The sequence below is a fragment of the Salvia miltiorrhiza genome, chromosome 1 (genome assembly GCF_028751815.1).
Source record: "Salvia miltiorrhiza cultivar Shanhuang (shh) chromosome 1, IMPLAD_Smil_shh, whole genome shotgun sequence".
NCBI classification, from domain to species: domain Eukaryota; kingdom Viridiplantae; phylum Streptophyta; class Magnoliopsida; order Lamiales; family Lamiaceae; genus Salvia; species Salvia miltiorrhiza.
This window is the reverse complement of record NC_080387.1, coordinates 51,255,355-51,273,620: the sequence shown is the minus strand read 5'-3', so window position 1 is coordinate 51,273,620 and position 18,266 is coordinate 51,255,355. Positions and strand designations below refer to the sequence as shown.

The window sequence follows — 18,266 nt, the reverse complement described above, 5'->3', positions numbered from 1 at the left end:
TGAGCTAAAAATAAAATCATGTTAAATTTCAGAAAATATAAAAAGTTCGTGTATTTACAAGTTAATAACCCTTAAATTAATTTCAAACCACGTCTCAAAAAAAATATTTTCCAACCAATTCTACACACATATATATAGGTGTAATTGTGCTTAAATACATGAAATTTCACTCAATTCTAATTTTGTATATGTTGGAGTATAAATTCTACATCCAACTACATATGTACTTTCAATTATTTTAATTTTTAAATAGTTCTTATTTTTCGATGAATTAATGTTATTGTAACTAGTTGAAGTGGCAAATTGATACCACCATAACTAGCTGAAATAACGTTAATATTCATTTAAAGGCAATTGACAACCATGTCAAAAAATCACAGCAATTGAAAATTTATGTACAAAAAAATAGTAAAATACTTGTATTTTGGCACAATTACCCTTTGTATATTTTTATATTGTATATATACATATATTACCCCAATAACACATCACCAAATCAAACAAAGATATATATATATTGATCAAAAGGAGTTGAGATATATATTGACTAGGGTTTCATTCATTTTTTTTTTTGGACAAAGTAGCTAGCTCTTTCTCTTCAAGGAGAGTAATTAAACTAATTAATGAAACCATACATTGAACAAGGATCAAGATTCTAAACTCACCCCACCCCCCTACCCCACCCCAACCCAACCCCATCCACCAAATTAAAAAACTCTTGAACAAGAACTAATTAATCAACCTTGCCAAGATCTCTGTGTTTGACTCTGATGCTCAGCGCAAGAAGTAGTATTCATGCAACTACTCAAACCTGCGAAGCTTAGGATGTCGCTTTGAGACAAGGGCCTCAACCCTAGGAAATCCCTCGTCATCCCATCGTCGTGATTTCCGCCATTAGAGGCGCTGAAGTGATTAAGGGTCGCATCAAAATCCAAACTTTCGTCGACCCTCTTCGACGACGAGGAGGAGCTGTTGTTATTGTTGTTGTTGTTCAAGATCCCAGCAAACGACAAATTGTCATCGTCGACGTCCTCGAAAGTAGTTAACCCTTGATTGTGGATCATCATATCGTGAAGCATGGAAGGGGGAGAAGAAGAAGCAGCAGCTTTATTATTGTTCCCGAATGGGGCCAAGGCGCCATTGATGAAGTGGTCACGTGGGGCCAGCAGCTTTAGGCCGAAACCAGGCACGTGAGCAATGTGGGGCCTTGATTGGGTGGTGGGTGTGGGGGTGGGGGTGCTGGTGCTGGTGCTGCTTTTGGAGCCCATCTCTGCTGCTTTCTGCAGCAATGCAGTGGCTGAGATGTGTGGCGGTGGGTGGTGGTGGAAGGGGTGGAAGGTGGTGGTGGTGGGGCCCATGGTGGTGGTGGTGTTAGGGTTAGGGTTTGGATTTTGGGGGTTGTGATGATTGGTGTGGTTTTCTTGGAAATCTTGGAAGATGGAAGATGGGGTGGTGAGGTCAAGGGGGGGTGGTGCATGGGGCGGTGGGGCAAGCCATGGGGGTCTCAGGGTGAAGCTTTGATGCTCTTTCTTGATTGGAAATGGGAGTTCTTGATTTTGTGCAGCTGCATTGCCGAATTGGGATTGAATCTGCTGCAGGTTTATGTGGTGGGAAAAAGATAGAGAAGAAGAAGTTGCAGCATTTTGGAGTAATGGGATTGTGGGGGTGGGGGTGATGGATTTGGCACTTTCTTCTGCTAGAGCATCACAGAAGGCTCTGTGTGTGATGAAGCTGTCTCTCCTGGTGAAAGAGAAGGGTGCATGGAAAGATTTAATCAAGGAGAAAAAGAAAAACACAGTTCACACAGTAAAACAATAAATAAAAAAAGATTGGTTTTTATTTTATTGTTGTGGATGTGTCATGTGTGTGTGTATGACTGTTTTCTGACTCTAGTGACAGTGATATGGGGATTATAATTAATTTGTACAATGGTGTGATTAAAGAAAAACAACTAAACAGGCATGTCCTCATCAAATTGACTCACACACTCATGTTTGAAATTTGACAAACCCCATCTATGAATTAATTACACCACCAAAAACAGCAAATTAAATCACAGAAAATCCATCAACCACATTTTAGACCACAGAAATTAACACTTCCAAAAAGATGAACAATCAACACTAGCTAATAATAATTGACTCCAAAATCCCAAAACAATAACTTGAAAATTTTAATTTTACCTTGAGAAAAGGGTGCCACAGTCACATCTGTATTCCCTAGTGCCACAAGTTTTGGAGTGGGCTTTCCAGTCTGATTGAACTGCATACTTCTTTGAGCACTTCTCACATTTCCATTTCTTCTCACCATGTTTTCTGCAAAAGTGTTTCTTGATTCCTGTGAGATCTCCCAACGCCCTCGAAGGGTCGTGGTGGACGCAGGTTGTCTCGGGGCACACATAAACCTTTTTCCTCACATCTTTGCTGCTTCTCTGCTTCAGCTTCCATGGCAGGTTGTGCCCTCTTCTGTGCAGCTGTAGATTCTGGTCTCTCTGAAACCCTTTGTTGCAGATTTCACACACAAATCTGTTCGTCGCCATGAGAGTTCTTGGAGAGAGAGAGATTACTTCTGAACCAGGGTCTGTTTTTAAAAGAAAATTCAAGATTTGACTTTTAAGTTGAGCTTTTGAAGATTTGATGAAACGGAGATTTGATTTTTACCTGGATGGCCTGGTTGGCTCCTCTTTTTCTTGGCGGGCGGAGGTGGGGTTTGGAAATACGGCGGCGGGTACATTTCTCCGCCGGTGGAGGAGGCGGCGCTGGCGTCGTTGGAGGCGGAGGTGAGGTTGGAGATGTTCTCTTCTTGGATGGCTGAGATTTGTTTCATCATTTCTTGAGTTTGAGCGGCAGCAGCAGCTGGGATTGATTTTCGATGAGAGAGAGAGAGAGAGATTCAATCTTGCATCATGGGATGTGTGATGAGTGGGATGAAGACACAGATCTTTCTTTAACTACGTTGTTGTTGTTTGGAATAAGACAGGAATTTTCGAGATCTGATCTGAAGATAGACAAAAAAATATATACTGACCTAGAGAAAGGCTAAAATTAAAGTAGTTGAAAAAAATGGACAAAGTGAGTGTTGCTCCAAGGTTTGATTTTTGCTTCTTTTTTGGTTTCTTGCTTTGAAACTCTCTCTTTCACAGAGAAGCTTCAACTGCCTCTTCCTTGTTTATGGCTTCTTCTTCATCTTTGGCTTCACCCCACGAGACAACTTTTTGGTTGGAAAGAGAGAGAGAGAGAGGTCTGCACACACACTGCTACCTCTTTGCAGGTTTTGCAATGGTTTTTTTATATTTCTTGCTAAAATCAAGAAAATCCAATTATAGGCATGCATGTAAGAACAAGGTAGCTCCTTTCTCTCTCCTCATCTCTCTTTGAGTCTTTGAAGAGAGAGAAACGCAGAGATGGTGTGGTGTGGATGAGAAAGAAAGGATAGAAAAACACCATCACCTCAAAAGAAAATAGTAAGAAAAAAGAAAATAAGAAAAATACACATCCCCTACGGCTAACTCTGACGTGCACTTTCTGTCTACTTTTGTTCTATTCTCCAAAACCCCATAAAAATCTTTTCTTTCTTTACACCACACTTATTTTACTTTACAATAAGTAAAATATTTTAATTCATTTTTTTAAAACAAAGTTTATTATTTTTGTTCAATTTTCAAAGTTTTTTAAAAGTATACCTAATATAATTAACACTAATATAAAACTACGTAACTTTATTGCATGATGAAGTGGAAACAAAATTAGTGAGATAACTTATCATTCCATTATTAAATTTTTTATAACAAAATAAATATTGAAAATTAGATACTACTTTTTAATAGAAAATAAACGTTGAAGACATGGTATAATAAACGTAGAAAATTGACAACACTAGATATCATTAACCTAAAAAAAAGTAGAAAAAGAAAATGAAATGATAAATCACTTTCTGACTTCCTCTATTGCACAATGCACACCCGCCTTTCCCTCATATTGTAAAAAAGTAACTCAAAAAGAGCCCACCACAATTTAAAAAAAGACTTCATTTTGTATAATTGTAAAATCTTTTTTTAACAGTCTTGAAAGTAGCCCACTTTCTGCTTTACTTAGTTTTTTTTTTAACAATTGTTCATGATTGAGTCATTGATTAAGCTCTTTGGCAAAAAGCCCATGCCTTAAAAAGGGATATATATAATTATTTCCACTCCTTCTTTGACAAAAGATACACGTTTGTTCATGCTCTAATTTACAAATTAAATCGAATATATTATGTATATTAGACGAGAGGGATATTTAATTTGAAGTCAAATTGAAGTAAAATTTGAGATGTCATTAGACGAGAGGGATATTTGAATTAAGAGAGATATTTGAAGTTAGGTTTTCTTGTATTTATTAGGTTAAGTCAAAATCAAATTATTAGTACGTTTTTGGTCCTACTTGTACAGCTACTACAAAAGCTTTGGACATAAACAATGCCTATCTATCTAAATTGTTTCTTTATCTGTTGGGAGTTAATAATATAAAATATGCAGTTACATGGGAGTATACATTGTAAATGACATATATTACATTACAATTGGCACCTTTGTAGTTGTTCATATATGTTTCTGTCCAATTTAATTTAATAATCTTGAATGATACTTATATATATTATAGTGAAGATAAAAATAATATTTGTTTTGTCACTATCCTGTTTTATTCTTCAGTGACTTGGTTTTTTGAAATGGGGATATTGCTGAACCCAAGTATCAACATGCTCTTCCAGCTCATCTGCCATAATAAAATACTACTATGATATTTTATTAATTAATTATATATATATGTATGCTTTCTCTAAACTATATGTATGTAACAATTTAGTTATTGGGATATTTGTGTTTGTGTGTGGTTGTTACTTGTTTCAATACTTTTTCTTCTAGAACGGCCTAATCAATAATTTTATTTATGAGTTGTTATTTATATGCCAAGAAAAATAATTAGCTTTCTATTATAAGGAGGCATGTCAACCAATTATTGTGACATCTTTGCTTCAACACTTAAAAGACCACAATTCTTATCATTCTAAAATCCCTACCTTTACTTTCAATGATAAATCGGTAGCTATATATTTTCATTAACAAAATATATAATTAAAGAAAAAATTGAGAGGTGCTCCACTTTTTTATTTTTTTAAATATTTTTTCTTGAGAGAATGTTGTAAATTAAAAAGAATTCTAACGACTCTCTTACATGAATTCATAGAAAATTAAGCTTTTTCTATATGTTTCTTGTGTGCCCTCGCCTCATTAATGGGCTCATGTATAAGAACAAAATTCATTAATATTAGGCATCAAATCGAAACAAGAATTAAACACGTATTACATTTATAGTAATTATTAATCTATGTTTGTAAGAATAATACACTTTTGTGGAACGAAAAAGTTTACTACTCTACTATCTTTTAGGTCGAGCTTGTCTAACCTTATTTTTTAAATGTAATTTATTTCTTTTGTGTGATTTGCATGTTACTGCACAAGAATGGAGTTCTTCAATATGATTTTGCACGACATAAAAAGATATTATGATTTTATTTTGGGGAAATACAATAATAAATAAATAATCGTTTCATGAAAATAAAAAAATCAATAAGGTTACCTGTTGTGGGAAGAAAAATGTTGAAAACATATCCAATATAATCGTAAGTTTGTTGAAGCTTTTCAGAAAATACTTGGTATTTTTCACCAAATTGTTTTTTTTTTTTAATCCTGCAAAATCAAAATTTTATGAGTTGGGAGGATTTGTCGCGATGTGCACAGAGTTAGAAAAAACTTTTCCAAATTAAACTTGATAATTAAAATTTCGCATGTTCCAGCATAATTACTTATATCCTAAAAATTTGACCAAAAGGGGTAGATGAATAATTTAATTAAAAATGAGATTAAAGTTATCAAAACAATAGTAATAAATAAAAAAGTCAATGCAGTAAGGAGGAGGTGGGGGCAAAAACTGCAAAGGGTCCGGGCACAATAATTGATTGAGAAATCAGTGGACCTTAAAATAAGATAGAAATTAAATAAAGCTCAATAACAATAATAACAAATTTCCGTTAAAAGTTTGATATGAGTTGTATAAATTTTTGGAAGGGACACAAACAAAAGACAAAAATAACAGGACACAAGAAAATGAAATTCACATGTACTAAAAAGTATATGCTAGATCTGTTCCTTGCATAATGCCAGCAAAGCATGCTTTATGAAAATTTCTGTTTTTGAAAAAAGTAATTCTAAAATTATTGTCTCATCTTTTTTATCATGTCGATTATAAAATTTCCTCTGAAACCCTTGGCGATTAGGTTTTAGGAGCGGTGTTCTTCCTTTTCTCTTGAGAGTTTGTCTTCCTCTTTCTCTGTTGGTGAGGGTGCTTTTGGTTTTCCGGTGTGATGGATCCCGAGGAAATTGCAAAACGCGTGGCTGATCTTCGTTTAACAGTAGAGGAAAAATCGAAAGTTGTATTGCTCTCTGCTTCGGAATCTGCCCTTGGTGATAAGAGGGCGATGAAACTCATCCTTGGCAAAGTTTTCTCAGACCGCTTGATTAATCGAGAGGCTTTACGTGACAATCTCCCTAATCTTTTGAGGCCGAGGGGGCTAATGGAAATCGAGCTTGTGGGAAGAAATATCTTTGCTATTTCGCTGGATCTGGAATCTGATCGAGCACGGATCCTTGCGGAGGGACCATGGCATTTCTTCAATGAGCTTATGATTCTGAAAGAAACTGATTCGATGCTTACTGCTACAAATGCCCAATTTGATCAAGTATCTTTTTGGGTACAACTTCACAATATGCCAGTGGCTTGTATGACTCCCCAAATTCTCCGGCGTGTGGGTAGTCAGATTGGTAGAGTTACTGAGGTTGATGACAATGGGGGAATTTGTATGGGACGCTATGGTCGTGTGAGGGTTACGAGATCGATTTTTGAGCCGCTTGTCCGGTGTGTTCCGATCAAGGCTGAAGGAAAGGATGCGGATGCGATGGTTCTGGTTTTGTATGAACGCCTTCCAGACCATTTTTGTTTCGGCTGTGGAAAGCTTGGGCATTACCTTAAAGATTGTGATGTTTGCGATGTTTTTAAGGAAAATCCCATGTTCGGTAATTGGCTTAAAGCAGGTAGGGGTGTGGATTACAGGAGAAATTCCCATACACGTCCTACTCCAAGAGCTACCACGGGGGGGGTTTTTAATGCCCCTCGTGAGATTCCACGAGGAACTCGGCACCTTTCTTTTCTCAATAATCAGGGCTCAGGGTCCCAAAATACCACCCAATACTCATCGGAAGAAGGTGTGGATAATACCAAACAGGTCGGTGAGACTGTTATTCCCAGGGAGGTTTCCGGTGAGACTAACGTTTTGGTGGGAACTGATAATATTGACGAAGGGGCGTCTTCTGCTATGATTGTTGAGGTACTAGTAAAAGAGCTCGGGGTGGGGAGCCAAGTTATGACAAAGGCGCAGCCTAAAGAGAAGGATCTCCTCTGCCAAAAAGAACTAGTTGGCCCTACACATAAAAAACAGGGCATAATTCACCCAGCAAAAGCCAAACTCAACCCTAAAAGTACAGGCTGGAAGAGGCTGGCGAGAGGCTCGGGCTCTGGGTCACAATTTTGTAAAGTCAGGAAAAGCGAGGATAACAAAGTTGGGACCAAAAGACATGAGGCTACTGATGGTAATATGGAAGACATGCAACCTAAACAAAAACAGAAACTCATTAAGTCAAGAGTTGAGGAGGTTGTGGACGATGACTTAACGGCGGAGGCTGCGGAGCAGCCCCGCCGAGTATTATGAATTGTATTGTTTGGAATGCCAGGGGGTTGGGGAGCTCCCGAGCATTCCACGAGCTCCGCCGGTTGGTTACTGGCTTCTCCCCAAATTTGCTGTTTATTAGCGAGACCAAGGTCAATACCTTAAAAAGCAATAGGTGGCGAACTAATCTTAATTTTGATGGACAATTCGTCGTTGATTCTAGAGGTGCTAGTGGTGGTTTGATGCTTCTGTGGAAGCAACCTTGTGTGGTCGATATTCGTAGTTATTCTATGGGACATATTGATTGTATTGTTCTTTTTAATGACATCAAGTGGAGGTTTACTGGTTTTTACGGAAACCCGGAGACTAAAAAACGTAAGAACTCTTGGGAACTCTTGAAGAGGCTTGCTTGTTGTGGTTTTCATGATTTACCCTGGATTGTGGGAGGAGATTGTAATGAAATTCTGAGTCAGAAAGACTGTTGCGCCAGGAGCCGCCGGCCATGGTCGCAAATGCGTGATTTTAGTCGGACTCTCCAGTTTTGTGGCCTTCAAACTCTCTCTTGTGAAGCTCAGTTTACTTGGTTTAACCATCGGAAAAATGAGGAGGCTCGCTCTCTTAAGCTGGACCGTTTTGTCTGTAATCGGGGGGCTATGGATGTCTTCGATTTCCAGATTGTTCGGGCCCTTGATCCGCACATGTCTGACCACTTACCTCTCCTTCTCAAGATGGAGAAGATGGAGGATCGTGTGGAATCGGGAAATGGTTATAAGCGCTTCTATTTTGAGCAAAAGTGGTTTGTGGATAAGACTTTTGCGGCCGATTTTCTCACTCAATGGAGCAATCTGGGTATGACTTCACTCAAAGAACGGCTTGATGGCTGCCAACAATTCCTTACGTCCTGGTCCAAGAAGAAATTCGAAGCCCCTACCCGCGAATTGGCTGCTCTCCGTAAGAAAAGAGCTAAGCTGTTGCAGTCCCATTTCTTGGATAAACATTTTGATGTCAAGTTGAAGAGACTCACGAAAGATATCGAACGTATGGCTGAGGCGGAAGAGATTCATTGGAAACAACGTTCTCGTGTTAATTGGCTCGGGTTGGGGGATAGAAACTCAAAATACTTTCATTCCTTTGCGAGCAAAAGGAGAAAACAGAACACTATTCATTTTTTGGTTAACAAGGAGGGAGTTTTGGTTAAGAATGATCGAGAGATGGCTGATGTGATTAAGGACTACTTTTATGAGCTTTTTTCTTCGAATTCTCCCACGCCTGACATGCTTTCTCAAGTGACAGATTCAGTTTCTACCGTGTTGGGTGAGAAAGCACGGGATGATCTTTGTGCTCCGTTTTCTAAAGCTGAGGTTCGAAAGGCTGTTTTCCAGATGTTTCCGCATAAGGCGCCGGGCCCCGATGGCTTTCCTCCCCTGTTCTTTCAGAAATTCTGGGGTGAGATCGGGGTTTCTGTGACTAATGATGTGTTGTGTGTTCTGAATGGCAAAGCCAATATTCGTGATTGGAACAATCAGGGTTTATTCAGCGGGATTTCTATTCCTAGACACTGCCCCCCTATTTCCAATCTCTTTTTTGCTGACGACAGTCTTGTTTTCTTCAAGACTAACGTGGAGTCGGTCAATGGTTTGAATGATATTTTGAGGAAATATGAAGCCGCTTCAGGACAAGTGATTAATTTTGACAAATCCTCAGTTGCTTTTAGTCCCAATACGAGTTCAGCGGATAGTAAGATGGTCACTAGTATTCTGGGTATTAAACAGACTCAAGGCCACGTGATGTACCTCGGTCTTCCTACTTTTGTTGTGAGGAAAAAGAAGCTTCAGTTTGAGTATATTCGCGATCGTGTGCTCAAGAAAATCACCGGATGGGACCAAAAGCTTTTTTCAACAGGAGGAAAAGAAGTTCTTATTAAGTCGGTCCTCCAATCCATCCCGACTTATGCTATGGCTTGTTTTCGCCTTCCGGGGGGTGTTTGTTCGGATATTGAGAGAGCTTGTAGCAACTTTTGGTGGGGTGAGAAAGATATCGGCAATTGTATGCATTGGGCCTCTTGGGATAAACTTTGTTCGCCCAAGTCTAAGGGTGGGCTGGGCTTCCGCAAGTTAGCTGCTTTTAACCAAGCTTTGCTTGCTAAGCAAGCTTGGAGAATCATCAAAAAGCCTGACTCCCTTCTGGCTCGTATTATGCAGAAACGGTACTTCAAGGATGGCAACTTTTTGGCTGCTCGGGTGTCACCAAACTCTTCTTTTACCTGGCGTTCCATCTGTTGGGGTAAAGAGCTCTTATTGAGGGGGCTTCGTTGGAAAGTTGGAGACGGAAAAAGTATCTCCGCCTTTGAGGATAGTTGGATTCCGGGCTTTGGTCCTTGCGGTGTCTGTCTGAGCCCGCTTTTTCAAGGGGCGACGGTCTCAGCTTTTCTTGACAATGATGGCGGCTGGAATTTAGCCAAGCTTATTGAGGCCTTTCCAACTTATCTGCTCGACGCCATCCTTTCAATTGATCCTCTTAAGGCGAATGGGAGTGATTGTCGCTTTTGGACTTTTGATGAAAAAGGCCAATACTCCGTCAAATCTGGTTATCTGTGTGCGACTGATTTCTACGGAACTCCTCTCAACTCTTCCTCAACAGCGGGTTCAGAGTGGAAGAGATTGTGGGCTCTTAATCTTCCTCCTAAAGTCAAACATTTTGCTTGGAAAGCTCTCCATAATTTTCTGGCGACTGACCTTAACTTGGCTCGCCACCACGTCCCAGTTAAAGGCATCTGTTCCTGGTGTTTAAAGAATTGGGGTAGCACTTCCCATTGCTTGATCTTTTGTGAGAAGCTGCGAAACGCTTGGAAAGATACGATCTTCTGGTCTAAACTTCGAAGATCTGGTCATCTCTCGCTTGTCGACTTGTGTGGTGTTATTTTTGATGAATGGGGCAAAGAGGGTCTGGAAAGTTGGATCTTCAAGCTGTGGCGAGCTTGGAAGTTTCTCTGTGATTTGAGACATGGGAATATCAATGGAGTTGTGCATTTTGATCTTTTGGAAAGTGATAACTTGCTTTCCACTTTTCAGAAGTCTAGGAAACAAGTTCTTATCTCTCAACGAGCTCTTCCTCCAGAAGGTGATTCCCGCTGGTTCCCTCCTTCCCAGGGCCTTCTTCGTCTCGATGTTGATGTGGCGTATGATGCGGATGGGCTTAAGTTTGGTGTTGGTTTTGTTGTGCGTGACCCACAAGGTGTGATTATTGCGGCTGCCTGTCAACCTATCGGGTTTACGGCTACTGTCTTGTTGGGAGAGCTTCAAGCTATGATGCTTGCTGTTGGTTTCTGTTTGGAGAACGACATTGGACCGGTGGTTTTATTTTCGGATTCCTTGCTTGCTATCCATGTCCTTCATGATGATTTTTCAGGTTCTGACTCCCTCTGTGACGAGCTTTGGGAGGTTTTTGTTTATGCCCGGAAGCATGTGGTGGTCGACTTTTTTCACGCCCGGCGTGAAGCTAATAGAGCGGCTCATGAGCTTGCTCGCTTTGCTGTTGTTTCTAATGATGTAATGATTTGGAAGTCGGGATTTCCTTCTTGGCTTCTAAATATTGCTCTTTCGGATATCAATATATGATTGTTTCTTTCTCTTCAAAAAAAAAAAAAAATTATTGTCTCATCAAATTCAAGGTCATTTAAATCCACCATGAATTTCAAAAATGATTCTTTGGGCATATTTATCCGTTAGCTAGCCATATGATAGAGTCACATAAACTGTATCATGCATATTAGCTATTTTAGATTAAATATCGAGTAATACATCCGGGTTTGTGTTTGATGTAAGAGTTATTCATAAGAAATAGCCCCAAATATGACCTTAATGATGATTTTTTAACTAGAGCTTATAATTATTACAAATCTAGTTTTCATCTACCTATCATGGGTAAGCATAATATGCCCACCACTAGGCAAGGGCATCAGGCCTAGGTTGTTGACTATGTTTGATTATGATTTTGCTCCTCGCTATTTTCTTGCTCTTGTTAGAATGAATCAGTTTGGCTATCCTAACTTCAGATTTAGATATCATGTTGATAGTTAGTTTCCGTGTTTTTTGGTTCAGGTTGTTTCTGTTTCCTCTTTCTTCGGGATGTAATCACTTTTGGGCTACATCTTTGAATGGTTCTTCTTTGTCTAGGTTTTGTGCTTCCTCTATTGGTCTCTTTGGGTGTTTTTATTTTTTTTTTTTAAATGTAGCAATTTTGATTAGAAAGAAGAATTAACATATCTTACTCTAATTAAAATTACCACATCAGTGATGAGCACGTTGCTTACTCATGCACCATAGGTAGGTGATCAATTCTATCTAATTTCTATTTATATTCGTTGTTCAATTTATGGACCAATCATCTTATTAATAAATATACATCTAGTCATATGCGCTTTGATCATTTAACTAAAATCTAGCCATCTGAGTTCTATACATATATTTCTAAACAGATATTTAGTCGAAAATTTAGACTCCGAGCTATATAATTTGAACAATGGAAATAAGTATATGGAGTACTATATTTGTAATAATTGTAAAATTATGCTAAAAAGTCAACGTGTGATCAAAGTTCGGGCTATTTTTTAGAAATACCCTAGATGTAACTACTCAAAAATAAGTCAAAAGGGTGGCAAAAGTAGCTGCAAAAGTATAAACTAATTCTTCCAACTATGAATCTTTAGTAATTAATGATTCCCTAACAAGAATTTGCAACTGAGGAAGAACCTAAAATGATGAAGAAAACTGGCATTTTTTCTCAACGTCAGCTTCCTCTCATGCCACGCTGCTTAAATACAGCAGCAAAAAATAGCTATGTATGCAGAGAAGATTCACAAAACAAATCACTTCATATTGAATGATTAAACTTGAGAGAGGGTGGCTATAGAGTTACTGGAACACGAAGCCCGTCGTAGCTCAGTTGAATGTCGAGGCCTTCTGTCTCCTTCAACTTCACAAGATCTTCGTTTATTTTGTCGTGATCCATCAGGTGCATCATACCTTCAGATAAGCGAATAATTATATTATCAGACGAGGGTTTAGATCATACGACCTATGGTTGAAGATGCAGAATCATATTATTGGAAAAGATGCTTATTTCTGTGTAGAGCCAATACACTATAGTGAGCATACCGGTGAACAGTGTTCTTTTCGGTCGGATTTTCCTAACTTCGTCCAGCGCCTGAGAAGGTTTAGATGTGTTTATCAGATGACGCATAGGATTGAATGTACTTGTTTCAGTAAGAGCTCACTCAAAAGGTGACTACATGTTCTGGTAAAATAAATAACTTACTCTTGGAAGTCCGAAATGAGTTGAAGAAGATCGATCTGGTCTTAGCGCGTCCTTATATGAAAAAAGATAAGCAAATTAATGATAGTAGAATACAATCCAACGCAAAGAATGGAAGTTACTCTCATCATTTGCATGAAAAGAAATTATCGGTGGCTATATGTGCATATTCATGTACATGCCTTCTTGTTTTAAGCTTTTTATTAGGGGGAGGGGGATATATACATATACATTTACAGAGAGAGAGAGAGACCATAATAAGGAGTTCACAGTTACTGAGGAGAGGATAAGTCTCGTCCGGTATATCACTGACGTCACTACAAGCACAAAGGAGAACGATGAGATTCCCCAAGGAACAGAGAGTCAGGTGCAAGCAAAATTAGAATCATTACCTAATGTAACAAATATTGCCAAATCGAAAACCCAAAGAACGATAGCCACGACCATGCCACACTGGTAAAGGAGTAAACTGCAAGATAACAATACAAAAGAATGAATAAATATTAGAGAAACCCAAGAATATGCATAAGTGTGCATTATAATGCTAAGGTAAAATTTAGCCAAGCCAAGGGAAAATATATTTGTATGAGCTGACGTGTCAATGAGGTTGGTGTGATCTTATAATGCTTGGCTGATAAGTTCTGAGTAGGCAGACAGACCTACTGATTTTCGTAAACAATAATGAGTGAACGTGTATGTACTATTCACACAGTAAATTCGAGATCTCAGTATCCACTACCTTAAAAAAATGCTTCTAGTGGATGTGATAAAGTCCCAATCACCCTATGGCTGCAGTGGAAATACTTACAGCATACGTGAAAGAACACCTAAACTTTCCAAAAGTAGAAAATGTATCACTAATTCTTACCTCAAGATCACATACTGCAAATGGTTCTTCTTGTATTATATTAAATTGCAAGGTTGAAACTGCAGCACCGGGTGTAACACCACTTTTATCAACCAAATAATAATGAGTTTTCTTCATCACCTGAAATTATGTCAATGAAACTAGGACGTCCAGCTGGAAAGCACTAATACAGACATATATTGGAAAGTATAACAAGTAGCATAAATGAAAGGAGATTCTCAAGAAACGTGGACCCACGCATTTGATGATGTATGAAAGAATGCACCAAGACACTAGACTTTGACCCTTAACTAGCTGATCCCTAACTACAAATTTTTGTTAGGCATTGCTGGAAAAACTTCAAGTAAGAAGAAATCGATAAAGAGGTGTGGATTATATTGGCCTTGATCGATCCGAAGTGCCAATTTATTATTTAGATCATGAAAATTCAGAAGCATCCTTGGATAGATTGCAAATATTCTTTTTGTGGTGGGTACGTCTAATCAATAGGAGGAGAGTGCTCAAGGAACAAAATATAGTTTGTAGCTTTTAACAAGCGGTAATATTCTGGGATAACGGTTACAGTTCCGAGAACTTGCTAATGTATTTGCATAAAAAGCATATGCCAATTTTCAAACTCACACTAGGACAGTCATATAGTTACTCGAACATTAGTAGACAGTGCAGATTTGGCAAAGAGTAATTACCTCAAAATCACGCTTTGCCGTGTATATCGGTATAGAAGGCTGAACATTGTTCGTCCAATCACGGAGATCATCCATCCCTGGAAAAACAAAAGGTCCTCTTATGAACATACTCATGCATTTGACGATGTCAATCATACACAAAAACTGTACAAAGTAATCATGTCAGAGACCTCCAATTGCATCAGCATGAGAATGAGTAATAATAACCGCATCAATTGTTCTTATCCTGACAGAAATTAAAGTAGTCACGAAAAGAAACTTGCATGACAATATAGAACTTATACAATAATTAATAGAAGTATATCACAACACGTTTCTTAAAAAGAAGAAAACAAGGAAAAAAGAGAAAAATCCATGGCAGAAGATTTTGGCAGAAACTGGAAATATGCATATATGCAGACAAAATTTCTTTTCATGTGATCAACTGTAGGTGGAGAGATACATTCTCCAATTTAAAACAGGAAGACTAAACAAGAATGGCAGAGAAACGTGAATAAGCATTACTCGTTGTCTATACTATCTAAGCATATGCTACATGTCTCAGCCAAGACCGGGAACTTATTGATTCCTGGCAGTACTGGATGTCTAGAGAAACAAGCCACATGAGGCATTGGTACAAACACCAAAGCCAAAGGTCTTGATCTAGACACTTTTCTCTAGGCAGACTATGAATCATGAAACCACAAAAGGAAGAATTTCCGAAGCAAATGCAGTATATGGACAATCATCTAGTAATATAAAATGAGGCCAGCCATTGCGCGCACATTAGCAAGTGACATAAAATTTGGTATCGCTGTAGCAGTCCAAAGATAATGAACTTAAGCTAGCTTACCCATAAGCTGGGAACCACCTCAGAGCGCTGTGATAGAAAAACCTGCATTAAGCATGATGAAAGCTTAGTAGATACTAGATAGCATATACGCCCTCCGTCACAATTATATAGTCCACTTTGGTCTTTTATAAATAAGGACTAAGAGTTGCATCATAAAAACAAATTATATAAAGAAGTTTCCTATAATTCCCGTATTCAATGATCAAAGATGTACAGATATAAGAAACGAGAAAACATTGTTTTTTAAGGGTCAGAACAGGGAGAATCTTTAACATACTTGCCAGCATCAATAAGAATGTTCCATTTTCCAGATGGGTTGAGATAGCGAACAAGGAGGCTTGTGTTAAGTCTCCTATTCTTGCTACCCGGTTCTGTAGCCTTTGAGCAAACCTATTGATTTAAGTAACAAGTTGCAAATTTGAAATCTTATAGATGAACACATAGCCACCAAATCAACTGAAAAAACTAAGTAGGTTCGTGCATGTAATGGAAGTCTTTTGGCTTACTGGACAGGTCTTGATAGGATTAGTGAGGCAGCTCACACGTGGAATCCCTTCACTAGTTCCAGTCCCGATAAAAATGATCTCAGATTGTTCAACCGAAGGCGAAACCTGCGCTCGATCAGAATCAGGTAGAGAACCTGTACAGTTCCCAAGAAGGACAATAACTTAGACCAAGCATTAGGCAACACATGCGCTCAAGTCTCATTATAAACATCACACAAAAACCACCCATCAGATATCCCAATTCCCAACTTCATCCATACAAGTGAAAATGCATAGTTTATTCAACATGCATACGGTTCATCAGCTACATTCTGCACATCATGGCATTCAGTATCTTAACTACAATGCAGCATCCCTCCGAATCATGGAGCTTATTAAAGGCAGTTGTTTACAAGAATAAATGAATATTTTTTCTCATTTTTCCCCCTCACGTGGTTAATGAATTGATTGTACGAGTTGATACTGGAAGAAGTAACATACAGCATGATAAGTACATTAAATTTCTAATTATCATTCCAAAGTGGAGTCAATGAAAATTTTAATATATTCCTAATATCTCACTTCCTTAAAGTTCAGAAAAGGTCCCAAACTGCAAAGGTGCACGAAAGCTACATCAATCATATCAATGTATCCCCCTCTTAGAGACCAGATTGATTTCTCAGAACACAAACTGAAAAAAAAAATTATAGTAGTACATCTTTTTTTTTTAAGAGAGAAAAGGATAAACCAACAACAGCAACACAAACAATCTTAATAGATCAAGCCAACCAAGCTAATTACAATCATTATATCAATTAACAATTTACGACTAATAAAAAGGAGAAACTCTAAAGCACGAGCAATGATTCACCTCTTCGATTGGTTTCTAATAATATACAAACTCACTTCCACAAATTATAAAGAAACATGAAACATTCATAACAAATCAAGCTCTATCCTTATTATATCAATCAACATTATATCCACCTCTTCGGCTACACCAGTTTTACAATTTTGAGCTCATCTCAATAACACAGTGCTAGCTCCTAAATGCAACAAAAGAAAGATGGAAAACAAAAGGTTAAAACAAGAAATGGAATTGCTTCATTCTAGACACAAAAGCCGCATATCGGTTTTATGATCATTAATTTCACGCAGCAATTAAATTTCCAAATTAATTTATTTAAAAAAAAAAAAACTAGAAATTACTGACTGGAATGAAGCGAAGCTTGGACGATGGGGCTGAAGCGAGACGACACGTTTACTGAAACGGAAAATGGTCCCTTCATAGAGAGGGAAAACAGGTTCATGGATCGGGTTCCACGGAGCCATGGAGCATAGAGAGGGCGTACAATTCCAAAGGCGAGAGGTACAAACATTTCCTTTTGTTTTGTTATTCCTTAGATACAGAATGAAATGCAGTTTATTGTGCCTACGCTGTGGAGGAGACGACAGGAGAGACATGAGCGAATTATTTTCAGATTCGTCCCCAAATTTTTGTTATTTGCAGATTTATACACTCTAATTGCAGCCGCTATTGGTCAACTGTTTCATTTAATTTGGTATTATTATGCCTTTTTGTTAAGGGTAAATATCATATTAAACCTTAAACTATTTCCGTTTTATCAAAAATACCCTGAAAGTTTCGAAATGCTCTCTAAACCCTCAAAGTATCAAGATTTTATCAAATATATCCCGCATCTATTTTTCGGTCACCAGAAATGTGACATGGCTCGCCTGATAACACAGTGTAATTTAAATTCTAATTTTTTTAATCCATGTCATTTTATATTTTATTTTTTTAGTCCATGTCATCCATACTCTCCATCTCTCTCTTCGTTTCCTCTCCCTCTCTTTCTACCGTCTCTCTCCCTCTCTCTCTTCTCCATGTCCAAGCACCACCGCCTCCACTGTACACACCACGGCGGATCTCCTCCCTCTCGAGCTCCGGTGAAGTGGCAGCGACAGCCACCACTCTGCCTCACATCTCTCACCCTCTGTCTCGCTCATAACACACCCACACCCAAAACTAAACTCTGGCCAAGCAGCGAATCAGCCGCCACCCATGGGTCAAGCGGCGCCGCTCCCTCCAGGCTCGACTCACTCTCGGCTTTCTCTCCCTATCCTCAGTCGACGACAGCAAGCCGTTGCCGCCGTCCCCATGTCCCCTTCTTGAAGGTAAAACCTTAAAGTTTTCTGGTGCAAAGGGTCTGCACTTTTTCTTGGTGAAAAATTCCAATCCAGATCGGAGGTAGGGGGCTGAGTTTTTGGGGCTCGTTTCCTAAGTCTGAGCCAAGGCAGGTTAGATCCAAAATCCTACC

The 18,266-nt window shown here is 38.6% G+C and overlaps 3 protein-coding genes across 3 annotated transcripts; 1 reads left to right on the top strand and 2 right to left on the bottom strand.

Annotated features, from left to right (window-relative positions):
• Positions 1–496: 496 nt before the first annotated feature.
• On the bottom strand, positions 497–3,451 carry LOC130991383 (protein indeterminate-domain 7-like). Its single transcript, XM_057915567.1, has 4 exons — positions 3,028–3,451; positions 2,661–2,855; positions 2,184–2,580; positions 497–1,740 (listed from the first exon to the last, which is right to left on the bottom strand). The coding sequence occupies exons 2-4, from the start codon at positions 2,827–2,829 to the stop codon at positions 738–740; spliced, it is 1,569 nt and encodes a 522-aa protein (XP_057771550.1). The 5' UTR covers positions 2,830–2,855; positions 3,028–3,451; the 3' UTR covers positions 497–737.
• A 4,348-nt stretch (positions 3,452–7,799) lies between these two features.
• Positions 7,800–11,378, top strand: LOC131009639 (uncharacterized). The gene has a single exon (XM_057937054.1). It carries the CDS (start codon positions 7,800–7,802, stop codon positions 11,376–11,378), a length of 3,579 nt encoding a protein of 1,192 aa, XP_057793037.1.
• A 1,050-nt stretch (positions 11,379–12,428) lies between these two features.
• On the bottom strand, positions 12,429–17,432 carry LOC130991374 (putative hydrolase C777.06c). Its single transcript, XM_057915554.1, has 12 exons — positions 17,159–17,432; positions 15,967–16,100; positions 15,738–15,850; positions 15,461–15,502; positions 14,799–14,854; positions 14,629–14,705; positions 13,943–14,062; positions 13,467–13,543; positions 13,328–13,391; positions 13,078–13,128; positions 12,918–12,966; positions 12,429–12,785 (listed from the first exon to the last, which is right to left on the bottom strand). The coding sequence occupies exons 1-12, from the start codon at positions 17,322–17,324 to the stop codon at positions 12,667–12,669; spliced, it is 1,068 nt and encodes a 355-aa protein (XP_057771537.1). The 5' UTR covers positions 17,325–17,432; the 3' UTR covers positions 12,429–12,666.
• Between the last annotated feature and the right edge of the window lie 834 nt (positions 17,433–18,266).

What these genes read in the sequence shown, in the direction of transcription:
- LOC130991374 (XM_057915554.1), bottom strand. Translation starts at nt 17,324, where the DNA reads ATGTTTGTACCTCTCGCCTTTGGAATTGTACGCCCTCTCTATGCTCCA. An exon ending in ATTCTTATTGATGCTGGCAA is followed by an intron (nt 15,503 to 15,737) that starts GTATGTTAAAGA and finishes TGCTTAATGCAG; the next exon opens with GTTTTTCTATCACAGCGCTC. An exon ending in TCATGCTGATGCAATTGGAG is followed by an intron (nt 14,706 to 14,798) that starts GTCTCTGACATG and finishes TTGTTTTTCCAG; the next exon opens with GGATGGATGATCTCCGTGAT.
- LOC131009639 (XM_057937054.1), top strand. Translation starts at nt 7,800, where the DNA reads ATGAATTGTATTGTTTGGAATGCCAGGGGGTTGGGGAGCTCCCGAGCA.
- LOC130991383 (XM_057915567.1), bottom strand. Translation starts at nt 2,829, where the DNA reads ATGATGAAACAAATCTCAGCCATCCAAGAAGAGAACATCTCCAACCTC. An exon ending in GAGCCAACCAGGCCATCCAG is followed by an intron (nt 2,581 to 2,660) that starts GTAAAAATCAAA and finishes TTTTAAAAACAG; the next exon opens with ACCCTGGTTCAGAAGTAATC. An exon ending in TGTGGCACCCTTTTCTCAAG is followed by an intron (nt 1,741 to 2,183) that starts GTAAAATTAAAA and finishes CTCTTTCACCAG; the next exon opens with GAGAGACAGCTTCATCACAC.